General features: G+C 40.5%; 3 protein-coding genes across 3 annotated transcripts; 1 reads left to right on the top strand and 2 right to left on the bottom strand.

Moving 5' to 3' along the window:
- Positions 1-6,510: 6,510 nt before the first annotated feature.
- On the bottom strand, positions 6,511-9,768 carry wdr83os (WD repeat domain 83 opposite strand). Its single transcript, XM_018672515.2, has 4 exons — positions 9,600-9,768; positions 8,884-8,989; positions 8,253-8,350; positions 6,511-6,922 (listed from the first exon to the last, which is right to left on the bottom strand). Exons 1-4 carry the CDS (start codon positions 9,647-9,649, stop codon positions 6,856-6,858), a joined length of 321 nt encoding a protein of 106 aa, XP_018528031.1. The 5' UTR covers positions 9,650-9,768; the 3' UTR covers positions 6,511-6,855.
- Positions 9,769-9,876: 108 nt separating this feature from the next.
- On the top strand, positions 9,877-13,306 carry wdr83 (WD repeat domain containing 83). The gene is made up of 10 exons (XM_018672511.2): positions 9,877-10,056; positions 10,288-10,398; positions 10,656-10,776; positions 11,022-11,127; positions 11,318-11,366; positions 11,625-11,751; positions 11,984-12,051; positions 12,134-12,242; positions 12,475-12,589; positions 12,887-13,306. Exons 2-10 carry the CDS (start codon positions 10,296-10,298, stop codon positions 13,040-13,042), a joined length of 954 nt encoding a protein of 317 aa, XP_018528027.1. The 5' UTR covers positions 9,877-10,056; positions 10,288-10,295; the 3' UTR covers positions 13,043-13,306.
- Positions 13,307-13,362: 56 nt separating this feature from the next.
- LOC108880803 (persephin) lies at positions 13,363-15,454 on the bottom strand. The gene is made up of 2 exons (XM_018672514.2): positions 15,032-15,454; positions 13,363-14,794 (listed from the first exon to the last, which is right to left on the bottom strand). Exons 1-2 carry the CDS (start codon positions 15,108-15,110, stop codon positions 14,340-14,342), a joined length of 534 nt encoding a protein of 177 aa, XP_018528030.1. The 5' UTR covers positions 15,111-15,454; the 3' UTR covers positions 13,363-14,339.
- Between the last annotated feature and the right edge of the window lie 2,075 nt (positions 15,455-17,529).

Below are 17,529 nucleotides of genomic sequence, written 5' to 3'. Positions count from 1 at the left end.
GTGATTGTGTGAGATAATGTTACATGGCTGTAATTGTTATTGTGCGTCTGCTGTAACCATTTCTAAGATGCATGCAGCTGTATCTTTAAACACACTGAGCCTGCAGTTATTTCTGATCCTCTCTGGTACTAGTTAACATGTTTTTTTGCATTGTGTCTGTCTGTGTGGGTCCAATTTGTACAATATTGTGTCGACATATTCTTAAGGCCATTAACTCTGGTGCATATACACCCAAGGAAAACCAAATATTTGTATCATATCTGATGAAAATGAGCTAGATCTATTTTTAAATAAATATATATATGTAAGACGTGTAATGTGAAAGGCGTAGTGATAAACCTGTGATCTATGAAACAAGGACCCAATAAGGAGTGCAAAGGTCTTAGTCTCGGCAGACCACAGTAAATAAACTGCTGTCCCTCTTCCATGGGCCCTTTATCAACAGTGACTAGCAAAGGCAAACAGAGTTATTATTACATTGGGATGAAAATGCTCCAGGGCCTGTGAGGCTCAGTGTTCTGTTCTGCGTTTCAGTCTGGTCTGAGCCTTGACTGTCTGTCAAATGTCATGTCATTTGATATGGAATCACCAACTGGTCTGATTCTGACCAGACTTGGAGGCCTGATGGTACAATAGAGTAATTAGAGGACAAACTAAGCTTTTCATAGCTGGAAATACCTAAATTAATTTGAATTATGTGTCTCTGAAAGGCTCCTAATTAGTCCCGCACTACAAGCTTGGATGAAACTGGCTGCAAATCAAATCACTTCCATACTAATGATAATTGTTGGTTTATTGGAGGCACTGAGAGTAATGGTTAAGATTTTTCTTACTAAGATTGCATCATATCCAACATCTGTTAATCTTATGTGAACAAATCTGAAGGGATGTGTGTGTTCTGCCATTTCTAAAACACATGAATTGGCTGTGTGGAGATTAAATGTCAAAACTGTAAACTGGGAAAGCCATCAGACCCACTGAAGGATTTATTATGTCTTGATTTCTGTACCATTACTGCATAATATCAGCAGTTGTACTTCAACTATTATAAGAATTTCTCATTTTGTGTCACATATTTTTGAATTGCCTGTCAAAGCTAATTTGGAACCAATGTTGAGACATTGCTGTTTGGTCAAATGTGTCGTTTGTGATTAAAGATGTGCACATTTTGGAGAAGAAGAGAGTCAAAAAATATTTCAAAACCTTCTGTTTCAGGGTGAAGCACAGAGGGCTGACCTGCTGGATTGATGACCAATCACCAGCCTATTAAATTACAACAATCACCCATCAACTATTTTATCATAATGAGCAAATACCATGGGAATATCGAGCTACTTTTGTGTATTATCATTGCCCCCAAACTGGAGGCGTCATTGTGGATCTGCTGATCCAATAACAGGCCTAAACTTAAGGTTAAATGTACTGAAGAAATAATCATTTCTACTTCAGAATCAAATTATATATATACTTATATCCCCCCCAAAAAAATCCTGTCCACTCTTTATTTTCTAGCAAATGATCCATGCATCATTAACATTTTAAAAAGGAGAAAACTTGCGCTTGGAGTGACTTTTATTTCCACCAAGCCACAGAGCTTTAAATGCAGCTGTTCCCTCGGGCCCGTGCGTCCTTACCTGTCTGTCAGGTACTGTGCTGTCCAGCGGGTACTGAGCCTGCGGGCTCCGGGGACTCCAGACCCGCCCACCGGGTCTCCGGTGACCCCGACCTGCTCACCTGTCGGGCGGAGGCGGCTGGAAACCAGTCAGCGGCGCTGGGAGGAGTGGATGGGCGGAGGAGGAACGGTAACGTATCCACCACCGGAGGGAAGGAAAACTCCATGGTCACATCCAGAACATCCCGACAAAAGTGATGTCCGCCGGTTAATGAATGTCAGCGAGATGTCAAGTCAAGAGTATCCGACGATATGTGGTGTCGACGAGACTGAGCGGTTAACTGAGGAAGAGGGAAACAATCAAGGCATTTTTTCCTTTCAGTCCAGTGTGTTGTTCTCAAAAGGACGTTTCAGTGTGTGCACTGACTGCTCCTCATCATCCACTACACAAGCCTCTCTCTCTCTCTCTCTCTCTCCCTCCCTCCCTCTCTCTCTCCCTCTCTCTCTCTCTCTCTCAGTGGTGACATTGTCCTGAGTTTGTTTTACTGGAGCACCATGTAAAAACATTGTATTGTCTAGAATTATGAGTCCGTTATTTAGAGTCCTGATATTCACTGTGTTCATGTTAGTAGCGATGTCTGGGATTGCAATTAAGAGTTACCCAATCAATTAATCAATCCTCCAGGTATTCTCTTGATTAAATTATTAATTGATTAGTTTATACACTGTCCAAAAATAGTCAAAGTTTTACAGCTGAACATCAAAAAAGACAAAGAAAAGCAGCAAAGTTCCACAGTTAATAAGCTGGAACTGGAAAATGTTTGGAATTTTTGTGACTTAATTAATTATTAAGGTAGTTGCTGATAAGTCATTAGTGATTAGATCAGACAACTAATTTATGAAATGTTTCAGTTTTTCTCATGTCAGTTTGATGTATGTTGACAGGCTGTTTCATGTGTTACCTTGTGGCAGCAGGTAACAACTTTTCATTGTCATGCAGCATCATAAAGCCTGGAGGAGCTTTGCCAACACTTTGAAACTTTGCTGATTTTAACTAGAATGGTTTTATATTCTGGACACAAAGTAAATGTGCAACACTTCTGACTCTTTCTCTCCAAGAGACTTTAGTTCAAAATGGTTAAATGTATTTACAGCCAAAGCATGGTGTGAAGAGGTTACTGTATTTCTCCTAAGAGGCCTGGCTGAATTCCATTTAGTCACTTCAGTTTCATGATTCTGGTATCATGCATGCTGACTGCCACTGGGACACCTGAATATAAGTGAGCCATCATCTACATGATCAGTAACACCCGTGCTTTTCTGCTGTGACAGAGGCTAATTACATTTACTAAATACACTTTGAGATCATTGAGAATGAAGCTCCATATCCAAATAAATGAGTTTTCAAAGCTTTACACAGATGACCAGAAGAGAGATTGATCAAATCACTGTTGTCTACACTGGTAGTCTGTAAGGTTGTTGGCAAGTTGTTATGAATTTCCTTATACTCTCTCTGTGGTGTTGCTCATCCATTTACAGGTGTGTGTCTTTAAGAGAGATTAGGAGGACAATAGGGAAATACTGAGATCATTTTAGGCAACTAGGCTAAAGCTGCAGGACCAAAGTCACAGGGATCTGACTTTGTTTCTGTTTTTAAAATAACATCAAGCAGCGATGCAGCCAGAACACTCATCTCATAACACTGCTGACACTGTTGTGCATGCTAACATTTGAATGTATTTATGTGTTCGCATTTCTGTGTGGGTCTTGCCATCTGTTGTTAGTGTGTGTGTGTGTGTGTGTGTCTTACAACAGAGGATGCCCGACTCAGCACCTTTCCACCAAAACTGCTGTTTTTTTCCAGTAATAACACCTTCCTCCTTAAATTTAAAGGCTGTATCCATACATATACTTTCTCATACACACACTTAAGGGATTCGGACGTTGCAGAGGTTCACTACGGTTTAACCTCATTTAAGGACAAAGAAAGCAGCCTGGCTGTGGTACTGCAGAGACTCAGTGGAGCTCAGCAAACATGCACAAACATATGTAGGCACAAGCACACACACTCACAAACGACACAGGCTGCAGGGTTGGACATACTGTACCACAGCAGCCACAGTGTAGACTGAATCTAATACAGTAAACACTTCACATCTTAAAAGCTGTTACCCTCAGGATAGACAGAGGAGGACATACAATGAAGGTTAAGCTACTGTGCTAAGTCTTAAATGTTACTGGTTCCAGTCCCTGAACCTGACACGATCTGGCTGGGGATGCTGACTTCAAACTGTCCTCACCTCTACCCTGTCATTCCCAGCAGCATTGCTAGTGTCCCACTCACTGTTAAAGTGAGTCTTGCTGATGAACCAATGGGTGTATCTCACTTTGAGTCAACATGTCAACAGCTCTGGAGCTCATAAGCAAAATGAGCTGTCATGCTTGGTTGTAACCCCTCCTTTCATGTTCAGCTATCACACTGTATCTGCACCTAACAGAAATTTTCAGTTTTGTCAAAACCCATCACAAGTTGCCTTCCATCAAGGAAGTTTAACATGTCTTTTGCAGCCAGTTTCAAAGACAGGAAGTGAGCCTAGTCCTATACTAAAACAAAATTCAATATAGAAATGCAGTTGAAATATGATCAGTTATAGTCTGTTCAGAATTGTTCAGGTCTAGTTTATATTTCCCCCCTTAGAATAAACTTGGTTTATCTATTTTTAAAAGTCAAACATTATTGAAAATGACCTGCTTTCTGGCTAAAAAATAAATCCTCACTCAAAAGACTTGTGTGGCAATTATGTTTCTAAGGTGATATGCAACATTATCTCCCAAAGGAGACATCCTGCAGGAGTCAGGGGATTAACTGAGACTGCGTAACTAAGCTGAAGAAAACATAATGCAGTGATATGAAATAATCACTGCAGGTACAAAGAAACTTTTACGTAACAAAATGAAGCTTTTTTTGTTGACCATGTTTCATGTCTGTGGAAATCACATTGTAAACACATGGACAGCAGGTATTGTTTTCTTCTGAAGAGACAAAAACAAACTGGTTTCTCAGATTATTCTGACTGGCAGCAGGAATAATTCAGCACAGTGGGTCAACCTGGTCTGATGGGCTCCCATGGTGCACCTGTGATGTTCATGTGGGGTCTGTGGCTGCCTGATCTGTACTAGAAACTTGATTTGTTCTATGCATGTGCGATGGTTACGACTGGGGTTAGGGTACCGCTGTCAGGAGATAGCCTCAGTCTGTACTATATAGTTTTAGGTAAGTCTCTATACACTTTAGACCACCTGACACCCATTTAACATATGTTGAAAGAATTCGAGGTCCCTGGTGCCATTTAGTGTAAATATTTCCATCCCATTATTGAAGCCTTTACAGGAGAAAGTCCACTCCAGTAGTTTTAATATTATCAGCTATAAACTAAAAATAAAAATCCATTTGGGGGTTACATCCTGCCAATTCATTCAGAGATGAATTCATCTGTGATGCTGTTGTGCCCTCTAGTGTTGGAGGCCTGTTTGTCTCCTACACTCTGCTCTCATTGGGCAGATCCAGCAGTGCAGAATACAGAGATTAGATTTAATTAAAATCGCCTCCAGCCCATCACCCACTGAACTTAAGATCTACATTCAGCAAACTGTGACAGTTTTTAATATCCAAATTATGCAGCCTACCGATCAATGCTGAAGATAACTGCTGACTCTGACAAATTCAATATCCTCTCCTGCGATTGCAATCAACAACAAATGCACCAGTATGACCGGGGCAGGCAGCACTGAAAAACCACAACAATGGAGTAAAGGGAATTGTCTAAGTGTTCCAAAAAATGAGTCAGTTAGCAGTTTGAGTCAGGACAAAATCAGGAGAAAATCCAGTGGAGTTTGCTGAAAATGTGGCAGCAAGCCAAGCAGCTCAAGTGCCTGTTCCTCAGGGCTGCAGCAGAGCCAGGCCTGGGGAGACATGAGTTACAATGCCACTAAATCAGTCTCACGTCCAGCTGACTCCCCAGCTTCTTGTCTGTCATCAGCACTCACACACACACACACACACACACACACACACACACACACACACACACACACACAAGCAATTACTGCTGTGAGCATCTGCATGTGTTACAGAGCAGTGCCCTTACTAGATGAGAGAAAGGAGATGAGTAGACCTTAGTGTGAGTGCGTGGGTGATAATTAGATGTTACGGCCCCTGAACAAGAGAAGACGAGTGAAACCTCTCACCAGATCATCATCTGCTGCCGTGTGCAATACACCAGACCTGAATTCTGTGAAGTGTTCATGCCTGCTATTTAACACTTGAAGGACTTTTGAATGTAATGTTGTTGCAGTGGAATTAATACCACATCAAAATCATACAGTAGATCAAAAGCTGTGTCTAAGATTCCCAAGTTTACAAGTTACAGCAGTTCACACCATTTTCCTTTAAGACTGCTACAGTCTTGCTAATAATTACTGTAATTTAGACCATGATTGAATAGCTACTTAGTACTTCTCTTAATTGTACTTTTCCTCATGTTGTTATTAACTGTATTCTGATTAAATGCAATATGAATAAAGAGATTTAAATCAAATTAACATTAAATTAGGATATGGTTACCTTGAATTCTTAACCAGTAGACCAGCTCCCTGGAAGGCTGTGTTGATACTGAGTAGATGCTCCTGGTGAAATAAAGTACACTGAATTAAAGTGAAATTAAACAAATGACTTATGTTGATGAGAGGCATCCGAGTTTGTTTTTAAAACACTTCCTGTTGTTGGGATTCCCAGTTATAATTACCACTAGGCTAATACTTAATTCTAGACAAGTAAATATTGTAACTTGTGAGCATAGCATTAATATTTCCCTCCAAAGACAAACAAAAGCCAGCAGTTCCTTTTAAAACTGTACAGGTTTATTTACGACGTCCTACAATAGATCAGCCAAACAGTAAAATTTAAATTTTTCATCAACAACCAAAAGACTTAGAAAAGGTTAAAAAGAGAAAAACATGAGCACACAGTCAAAAACCATTAGTTCTCTTGATCTTGACGTAGTGTCCTCCTTACTGTCCACCTCTCCTGGCCATCTGTTTTCTCTCTCCTCTTCCATTTCTATCAAATTATCTTCCTTTCAGTCTGTTTTTCCTCACTGATGGCCAGGAGGGCCAATCAGCTGTCTCGTCACTCATTCCAGCATCATCCACAATTCACTTTCTTTTCTGTGGTTGGCCTGTGGTTACCATGGCGGCGACATTGGCTGTGGGTTCTGGAGGTAGGACATCACAACTGCTGAGATGGACAGCCTGCGGACAGCACAGGAAAGGGGCAGAAAACATCATGTAACACGTACGATTATAGTTTGAAAGTCACAATCCGACAGTCCTTGACCTTCCTGCCTCCGTATTTTAATGAATTTATGTCATTTTTATTGCGCGAGTTAAAAATAATTCTGTCAGGATAATAAAAAACTTTGATAATATAGGGCTGACACCTTTTGGCATCATCAGGGTGTAGACAAACAGTATTGCTACATTGGATTTTTTTTTCTTGTTTGCATTTGTTGCAGTCTTTGAGCACCTTTGTTTGTGGAGTGTGACATTTTAAAATTACTTTTCACTTATTGCCTATTAAGCAAAAACACACTCCAGTTCTCTTTTAATTATTCAGTGAGATATTTTTCTTACAAAGTTGGCATATTATGAAATATTGCAGTTGAGCTCAGGCTTGATTAATATGAGGGGGTATAAAGAATTCATCCCTGAGCCATTTGAAGCCACTCTGGGGTAATTTATCCAAACGTATGTGAAGGCAGGTTCACCTGATAACCTCAATGACATACCTGCCCTCCACCACACTTTCATCCTGTGTAGGCACTCACCTTTGTTTAATAACACAGGGATACTTACATCATATCTTGGCTACTGACAAATGTCCTAAAACTGGCCTTGAAGCAGCGTCTATGCACATGAGACTGGTGCATTAAGTTCATCGTCTGACACTATTTGCTGAGCCAAACATTTTGTGTTACTAAACTATGAGTGCATCAAGCTCATCTTTAATACAACCTCATCTAGACGATGGACCAGAAGGTTTTTCCTCTCTACAATTTGTCTGCCAGGCCTGGACAAGTGCCCCTGCTGTAGTACTCTTCTATAAGCAAATGGAAATGTACCCCTGGAGGTCACACAGTTAAAAGCTTTTGGACATTAGAGTTGGCTGATCTGAAGTCCCAATGGCAAGCACAAGCAAGGTCTAATGTAGAGCTTTGAAACTGCATAATTCAAGATTATAATGTAAACAGGCAGTACTTTTATTTGGCCTTTTCATGACCAAGAGTTGAAATGCACAATATACACACAGCAATATAGAGAAAAAAGTTCAATAATTAATATGATTAATCAATATGATGAAATGTGTTCCACCATTTTGTATTACATCAGATAAAACTACTGACAAAAGTAAAAGTTCAATAACACATTTTTGTTAGTCTTATTATTATAATATTGTAAAAACAATGATGTGATATGATCGGTTTTTTAGGATAAGATTCAAGTCACTTCATCCAGGAATACAGGGAGAACATGCATATAGAGCATATCATGTATGCATAAACACACAGTATTGTATACTCACATGAAGCTACTCATCATCTGTTTGGTGTCCTCTGAGCTTCTAGAGTTTGCAAAACTGATGAAAGAGCAGTAGACTGCAATCCAGGCACACCACTTCAACTGAAACACAAACACACAGGTCAGCTGTGCAAGTTAATGGGACACTAGAAAGACCAGATTTGATATGAATGAATGGGACATCAGATGTTCTTCTAGTTAACAGATATTTCTTTGGAGATAGACAGGCAAACTCAAACAGGAGATATCTGGACAACAGCAGAAAACCCCACATCTAAGTAACTGCTAATCTTTGCCTAATAAATTAAGAGATATTATTAGGAAATAATTTAAGCAAAACATTTTACATCAACAACAAGACAAACAATTAAACAAATGATCCAGTATGGGACTGGGAAGCCACAGTAGCCTGCTGCTGACTCCTCTTTGTTGTGTTTATTGTGCTTAGTGCTGGAAGTCAAAAGCATTCCTTCATCTAAAAGGTGAGTTTACCTTTAACTTCTAAATGGAACAATTGGGCTGGACCAAGGTCTACCGCTGACACACAAACACAAAACACACACACACACACATACATAGAGGTAGAGGACAAGGGAGGGGTGGGAGTCACAGAGTCATGTGTGTCTGTATGTCACCTTGAGCATCAGTCCACACATGCTGAAGATCATGCCGAGCAGGTTCATGTAGTCAGGTGTGGGGTCTTCCAGGGTGGGGTTGGTCTCTGTGCTGGGGGGCTTGTACCTGCAACAGTACAAACATATACTGAGCAAACACATAATCAAACAAACAAGTACTTCATTTTTTATATGTGATCACTCATACACCCCTCGTCCTATGATATTCTTACAGTATCACTTCACACCCATATGTGATTGTTGAGCATCTTATTAAAAACCATGGGCATTGATCTGCTGCTCTAACAGCCCCTACTTTTCTGGGTAAGCTTTGCACAAGATTTCCACCAGTTAATTATTGTGTCACTCGAGGAAAGTATTTCTGGCTGTGGCAATAGACTGAAAGAAGCCCAAAGACAAACCGACATGTTAACTGACTGTCGTGAGGAAGACAAGGGCAAATAGCAGTGAAACACAGGTGGAAATCCATTTACTACAACAGAGCAGTACAATTACGCACACAGACAGCCGACAACATATTATCTAATTATTATTATGTGGTGGCTTTTAAGTGGTATATAACGTTAAGTCCTACTGCTGAATCAGCAAGTAGCTAATCCCTTCAGGCTATACTCATGATCTGTGATAGAGGTTAGCTAGTTAGCTAGCCGTTAACCGAGCTCTGTGGCTAGCTAATTCCATAAAATAAAGCTGTATTTGTTGTGGAAAATACTCACCTTAAAATCTTATTTTGTCTCCTCGGGTCTGCCATGTTGTTGGAGGACATAATACGCTCCTATAATGCCCTCCTGTTGTGGATTAAAACGAGGAATTTTAAATTCCGGTGACCGAAAGACAGCTGACGGGCCTCTTAGTGGACGGAGAAGAGGGGGTTAGTGAGATCCGGTGAATTTCAAAGTAAAAGTCCACCGCAATAAACAGGCTAAGATAAAGGGGGAAAAGGGCTTTTGAACTTTTATTTTGACAAGAGTATTTGAACCCAGTGTGCATTGCGCGAACTAGCAAACATGATGAGTAAAATGAATGGAAGGAGGTGTTAGCTGTGTCAAATTGGAGATACTTTTATAATAATAATAATAATTGTTTATATTCTTAGTATTATAGTAGTTGCACCAGGACTCTGTCAACATGGCACTGCTCTGAAAGTGATTTCGGTTGTAGCAAGCTAACTAAGTAAGTAGAACAATAAAACTAGATAACTACAACTGTAAAACGTAACCCACAAATTTAATTAACTATTAGGTTTCTGGGTAACTTCCGTTTGTTTACTTTGAGAAAGCAAGCTAATGCTTTCATCTATATGTAACAAGAAGTAATACTAACCTAGCTAATAGCTGTGTAGCAGTGTATAGTATATATAAGTTGTTCGTGTAGCTGACATGTTTTTGTCATGTTTTGACTCAGGTTATGTCATGGCGTTTCCTCAGCCCAGACCTCAGGCTCCTCAGCTTCCTCAGCATCTGCTCAGGACCATAGACTGTCAGCAAGGAGCTGTCAGGGCTGTTCGCTTCAACGGTAAGAAAGACCCAACACGTGTATTATCTTAATGTAGAGACTGTTGAGCTTTTGGCATTAGTTGTTTGCTTGTAATGAGAAACAGCTGAAGTCGTTTTCTAAGCCAGCTTCACAAATGTGAATATTTGCTAGTTTCTGTGATAGTAAACTCACCAGCTTTTCCCAGTTGGTGTGAACCCTCTATGTGAGTCACGAGTCATCCACTAAATGTCATTAGCTTATATCTGTCTCTGTCTCATGTCTCTCTGCTCGGGAAGCTGATGGGAACTACCTGCTGTCCTGTGGCAGTGACAAATCTCTAAAGCTGTGGAGTGTGAGCAGAGGGACCCTGCTGAAGACATACAGTGGACACGGATACGAGGTTCTGGATGCTGATGGGTGAGACTTGTCACAGCCGCCTCCACAGTGTGCCAGGGAGGTTATTTCAGTAATCTGGCAAAAATGGCAGAGTAAATAAGTGTAAATAAATGTATGCTGTAAACACATGAAGAATGAAGAAATAGTGAGATGCTCTCTCTGGAGATATCTACTGTAGATACTCAACTACACAATATCTCATTAACACACCTCTGTGACTCCTGCCTGAAATAACAGTGCTTTTCTCTCACTTGCTGCTTCCACAGTTCCTATGACAACAGCCAGCTTTGCTCCTGCAGCTCTGACAAGACAGTGATCCTGTGGGACGTCGGCACAGGCCAGGTCACACGCAAACTCAGAGGCCATGCAGGGGTCAGTTCTGCCATCAGAACTCTGTGTTACTGTGTTTTTGTCATGTCCATTTCATTTAAAAGCCTTTTCATGTTTATTTGTTATACCTGCATAGTTTTACTTTCCTTTTCCTTTTTGTGTCTCTATACCTTTGTTTTATTTGTTCATTTTATTCAGTGTTTTATATCTCACTCACATTTTCTGCTCACAGAAAGTCAACTGTGTCCAGTTCAACGAGGAGGCAACTGTTATCTTATCTGGTGAGTCTTCACTCAAGTAAAGTGCCTGTAATGCAAAATATATGATTCCATATAAACTGTGTGTTGGCTCTGGATAGTGCAGTCTTACTACTTGATTACTGAAGTGTGTTTGTAAGGTACCTGGCCTGTATTTATGTTAAACTGTGACCATCTCATCAACATTAACTGATTCTAATTGTGTTAATATTTTCTTAGTAACAGGTGTATATATTATATCTAATTGTGGTCTGGGTGTCTGTGTGTTCTCTCCTCATCCAGGGTCCATAGATGGGACAGTTAGGTGCTGGGACACCAGGTCCAGAAGATTTGAGCCCATCCAGGTTCTAGATGAGGCTCGGGACAGCATCAGCAGCGTGAAGGTCGCACAACATGAGCTGCTTACTGGGTGAGAAAACGTGACGTGGTTTTTGCCTCAAAAATTAATTCAAATATTGGGGATCATAAATTCACACACTGCTTGTCTCCTGATAATTCAGATTGCAGCAGCTTTCATTTTTAAGTTGCAGCAAAGAGTAGACCATGTGACCCCTGTTTTATCATCCCTCCATTACCAGTTAAGCAGCGACTTCATCTTAAGATTTTACTGGCACACAATTCTGAAATTATCTTCTGTTTAGATCGGTGGACGGCAGAGTGAGGCGCTATGACCTGAGAATGGGACAGCTGCATGTGGACTTCATTAGCAGTCAGTAAACTTTTTTACAACATTTTTTTCTCAACATTCATATGTCATAAAAGCATATTCCTCTAACGTGTGTGTGTTCCAGGTCCCATCACCTGTGTGTGTTTCAGTCAGGATGGTCAGTGCACCTTGAGCTCCAGTTTGGATTCAACAGTCAGACTACTGGATAAGAGCACAGGAGAAATGCTAGGAGAGTGAGTGCTGTTAAGTCTCATTTACACTTGTAAAGTTTGGGATGCAGCATTAGGGTTCATTAATCTTTTAAATAGACACACACACACACACACACACACACAATATACAGGCTGTGTGCATGTACTGTATGTGGAGTCTGGAGGTTTACAATTTATTATTTACATTTATTAACTATGATTCATATTCATTCAAACGTAACATAAATCTTGATGCTTTGTTTGTTTCACTCAGGTATACAGGACATAAGATGAAGGGCTACAAGTTGGACTGCTGTCTGTCCAGTAAAGACACGCATGTCCTGAGCTGCTCAGAGGACGGACATGTCTACTGCTGGGACCTGGTGGAGGTAAGCATCCATAACATTAAGTTTGTTTCCAAAGTGTAATTAGCATAGCAGGTTTAATAGTTGAACAGAACTCACAGACAAAAAGGGGGAAGCTAGAAGGCACTCAGTACAAACCTCAAGCGCTGAATGTGATATTGCACATGGAAGTCCAGGTTGTCAAACTTGTTCACCAGCACACAAATAAACATTTTTTTAAGCAGAAGCCATCTGCCCACCAAATTTAATCCAAATAAGGTTGAACTTTATATGAAAAGCTGTTACACAACTCTAATATTTAACTGCCTCTCTGATTTCCAGGGGTCTTTGTCCTTGAAATTGCCAGTGGGAAAAGCTGTTGTCCAGTCGCTGTCCTTCCATCCCACAGAGACCTGCCTTCTCACTGCCATGGAGGGGCGTGTCCAGGTGTGGGGGACAGAGCCAGAGGAGACAGAAGAGGATACGATGGCCACATAGAGACGGTGAAAGTAGTCAAAAGCCTATGACACCTGCATACTGAGAGGAATGTTTTCTGTTATCTCAGAAACATACAGTCTGTAAACATCTTTAAAACCTGATGAATCTTATGGTGGTATGAAAACCCCCATGTTTAGTTTTTGTGAAGCAAGTGATGAGCATACTAACTAATACAAATGACACAAAGACAAAGACAAAGAAATGATCTAGGTCTTCATATATTTTTATACAAAAACTTGAATAAACATTTTCTTATGTAAATTACATCAAACTGTGTAATTTCTGTTTTTTTACACCAATGAAATTTCCACAAATACTGATTACTTTGGTACAAGATTATCTTTATTAGGAACTGTACACAGCATGACCATAAAGATGAGCACATTACAAAATAAATTAATTAGCATGAAAACATAATGACATCAAATAAATAAATAACTTATCTTACATAAATACATTTTAAACTGTGGCTGGACCTTTGATGAATAAGTCTGAATTGTAAAGAACTCACTCAGCTGCGTTACCGGTGTATCTATGCAGCTTCGTACATATGATCCCTTCAATTGTCAACCCCAAAACTGCACTGAGGATTTAAAATAAATACATTTCAGCTTATTTACAAAATTAGTCAAGTAGTTTGTAGTAGAATCATGTCTTTGTTCTTCCCTTTTTCTAACACTGTGTGACTTTGAAATTAAGTGAAACAATAGGGCAAAATCAGCCTAAGCAATGCCTTGGTTTATAAAAAAAAAAAAAAAAAAAGTATTTACATTTGAAGAGCTTGTAATTCCACATATGTATTTATTGCTGGTATCATGAACAATCCCTTTTCTCAAATGCAGACTCTTCATGAACTAAGAAAAGCAGCCTGATTTTTTTTAGCTTGACTGCCATCAGAATAGTTTCTTAAAGCTTGCATGAGCCAAATGTAATAAAATTGTAATCCAACTGAGGCCCATGAGATCACCAGTTTAAGTCAAAACATTTAAATCAACAAAATTGAATTTATGAAGTTTTCACCTAAAGGTGATAGGGAAAATAGCTTAAGTTTATGCTCACTGATTTTGACATAAATAACTTCATGAGAATAGGCTTCAGCTTCCTCAATGAAATGTCATTTTTGAATTAAACTCCTCATTTACAGACTTCACCAGGGAACCTGCCAGCAGACCTTTCCGCTAAGAATCACTGCATCCTAACAAACATGCATCCATACCTTCTTACCTCCCCCTTCACCGGGGTACATTCAGCCCCCTACCCTCTCACCTCCCCCCTCCACCCATCTACTCTCAGTCATCTAGCCGACACAGCTGCAGCCTGCAGCTGACAGCTTCTCCACCTTGTGCCAGCGGTGCAAGTTATCGAGGAAGGCCATGTCCTCATGGTGGGTGGGCCTGCAGCAGGGTGCGTTGTGCCACAGCTCTCCTGGTGCTGGGAGGGGGAGTACCCCACTGAGCAGCAGGTTAGTGAGGGTGAGGTCATGGTTGGAGCGAACCCTGGGACACGTTCCGCTGCAGTACTTGAAGAGGACAGTCTCATCAGAGTCATAACCCAGCCCGAGGTCTCGAACCTGGAGCAGGATGGAGCGCAGGCCGCACTGGGAGTCCAGAGTTGAGCGGCGTGACCGGACTGGGATCGGGATGACAGGATTGGATGATGACCCGACACCTGAGGCTTCTTCTTCAGCTGGATATCTGCTTCTTCTGTCCTCATTAAGTGATGTGTGTGGAGTTGCTGTTTCTTGTTTCTGATCTAGAAAAAGCAGAAAGAATCATCCATACATCTGCTGTCCAAAAAATACAGCTGACAACTAATTTGAATAACTAATTTCCAGTCCACATTGAAACACCATTCATTTATACTCTAACTAAAGATTTATAACTTCTGAGAGGCATAAAATAAAGGCATTAAAGTGGTGTCGAAGCAAGCAAAAATGAGATTTTAGCCAACAGGTCATAGGTCACAACCTTCCCCTCAGCCAGTACTTACCAATCAGTGATCTCAGCCAGTGGCTCTCTCCCCTCGGGACGCAAAACAGAATCACAACTAGCTTCAGCAGGGACCTCATCGCCAGAGTCTGCTCTTCGTCTGTGCCGTCGCTCAAAATGAACCAGACCCGTCTGTGTCTGTATGTCTGCGAGTGTCTGTGGGTGCAAGTGATGCTTAAGATGCAGACGAGTCACGACCTCCAATATATAGCCCTCTGAGATTAAGGGGGGGTGAAGGGATGAGACGAGGTGTAGGGGGAGACAGACACTAACCCGTTACTTGCCAACAGACTATCCAACTCACCTGAGCCTGACAGGGAGCGTAGGAGGGCAGGCGGGCGCTTGACCCAGAATTTGTCCTGTTGGAATTATCTAATTGGTGTAAATCACTGGTTTATTGTTGAGTTTCTCCCAGATGTTTTTCCAGAGGATGTTGGCCCCTGGCAATATGGATTCCTGGAGGTTTGGGGTTTCTTAAAAGCTGCAAAGGAGTGGACAATGATGTCACTTTGACGAGGCTGAGAAGTATGTGTGATAAATGAATCAGTAGATAGGCAGCTAGGCAGACAGTGGTGGAAAGACAGACAAGCAGACGGCCAAGAGATGCGTTCACAGACAGAACCTTATCAATGCATTAGGGAAAAAAATGGTCAGTGAAGGAAATGTAAAGAGAGAGGTGCAGTGGAAGCTTAAAAAAGGCAGGATGAGTCACTGTGGACTGTCTAAAAATAGGCCCCTGTTGTACTGCCTTATTATAAATGTTACTGCTAAAGATTGATACAGGAAACACAAAACAACAAAAAAACTTTAAAAGGTCAAACACCGTTTCAGCAGACATTCCACAATGGGTGACTCGTCTTGAGCTGGTCCATAAATTAAGGGATTTCATCAGCAATGTGTGGCTGACATGTAGAATATGTAGAATATGCATTATGTAACAGTTATAGGGCCCTAACAGACAGTCAGTGGAATTTGGAGTTTGCAAGAAAGTGCATATTTGGACCATGTTTCTGCCATCCAGATACACGTCACACCTCAGTGTACCTATTTAGCAAATTCATTTGCAAGTTGCCAAATCTTTTGAATTTCACTGACCACCCTAGGTTTAGGTGTACATTTCACACACAATTGTAATTCAAAGTGATTCACATAATACATCAAAAACATAAAAAAGAAAGACAAGCAGCATAAAAAGATTGAAATGCAAATCAAAAGAAAAGGGAAATTTGACTTTAACATGTAAAACAATTAACTCGCTCATTCACTCAAACTTGATACTTGATACTTTTTCACGCTCTTATTAGACAGTTATAGACAAACAACAGGAAATGAAAGGAGGGAGAAACATGAATCAACATGCAACAAACCAGGGATTAGGTGGTTCATGTTTGACACTTTAACCCTTTCACCTTCAGGGTGCCATCATCTCTGTTTCTGAGGACTTTTAAATATGTACAGAAACAATGCACAATGATGAAGATCACTGTGAATCTGTCAGTGTTAGTGCAAAGCTAATTTTCAACTGTTTTCCCTCAAAGTGACATTGAACTATCCATGAAAATATAAACCATTTTTAGGATGAGTACAAGCAAAGGCAGGTTGACCATCACCATGAGTAAACAAGACTGTAAAAATTAAAGAGCTGGAGAAATGTAATACATTACAATATAGGCTATAAATACAGTAATCATAACAAAGAACATTACTTTCACTGGGTTTTGCTTGACTCCTGGTTTCATTTAGTTATAAATAGACAAGAGGAGTGTGTCCAATGAGATTTTAAGTTTATTTATTACTGTTAAACAGCCCCATCTCTCATGTATTATAGCTCTGTTGATATGAATTAGAATCATTGCTAGATCTTGAACTAATACTGGCCCATTAAATTTACTGCCAGGAATTTCAATAATTCTTTCAAGGATAAGTTTTGGTGGACTGCACTAAATCACTAAATCAAATGAAAAATGACTGGATTTTTGAGCTAATAGCACAGTCCACTCAATTAGTCTGATTCTCCTTTTCAAATTTGTGCTAAAACACAGGTGTTAATTCATGTTTTATTCCACTGTCTTATTACTTCATTCCTACAAAACACTGACTGTGTAATATCTTTCGGACTATCTGCTAAATATCATTTTACGTCCCCTCCTTTCATCAGAAGACGTCAGTAACTGGGCCACACCAGTGTGACCTGCAGGAGAGGAAACCCAAGTGAACGAACACCACATAGAAAAGAAAGTGAGAAATCATCACCATCATTCACAGCTTCTTGGATCACTGTGTCAGCTGCTGGACCTCTGCTGGTCCTTATTTAAATGCAGAGCAGCTGTAGCGTAGTCCTGGGGAGAACACTCAACTTAAACCATTATAATTGTATACTGGGCTGCTTATAGGTGCCACTGCATACATTGATAGGCTCCGCTATACTCAGCTCTCCTCAGGAGATCGAGACTCTTCTCACGGAAAGCTTCCATTTCCCAGTAATTTACACAGGAAAAC

Source organism: Lates calcarifer, linkage group LG5 (assembly GCF_001640805.2).
Source record: "Lates calcarifer isolate ASB-BC8 linkage group LG5, TLL_Latcal_v3, whole genome shotgun sequence".
NCBI classification, from domain to species: domain Eukaryota; kingdom Metazoa; phylum Chordata; class Actinopteri; family Centropomidae; genus Lates; species Lates calcarifer.
The sequence above is the reverse complement of the archived record's forward strand: the minus strand, read 5'-3'. Positions and strand labels throughout refer to the sequence as shown.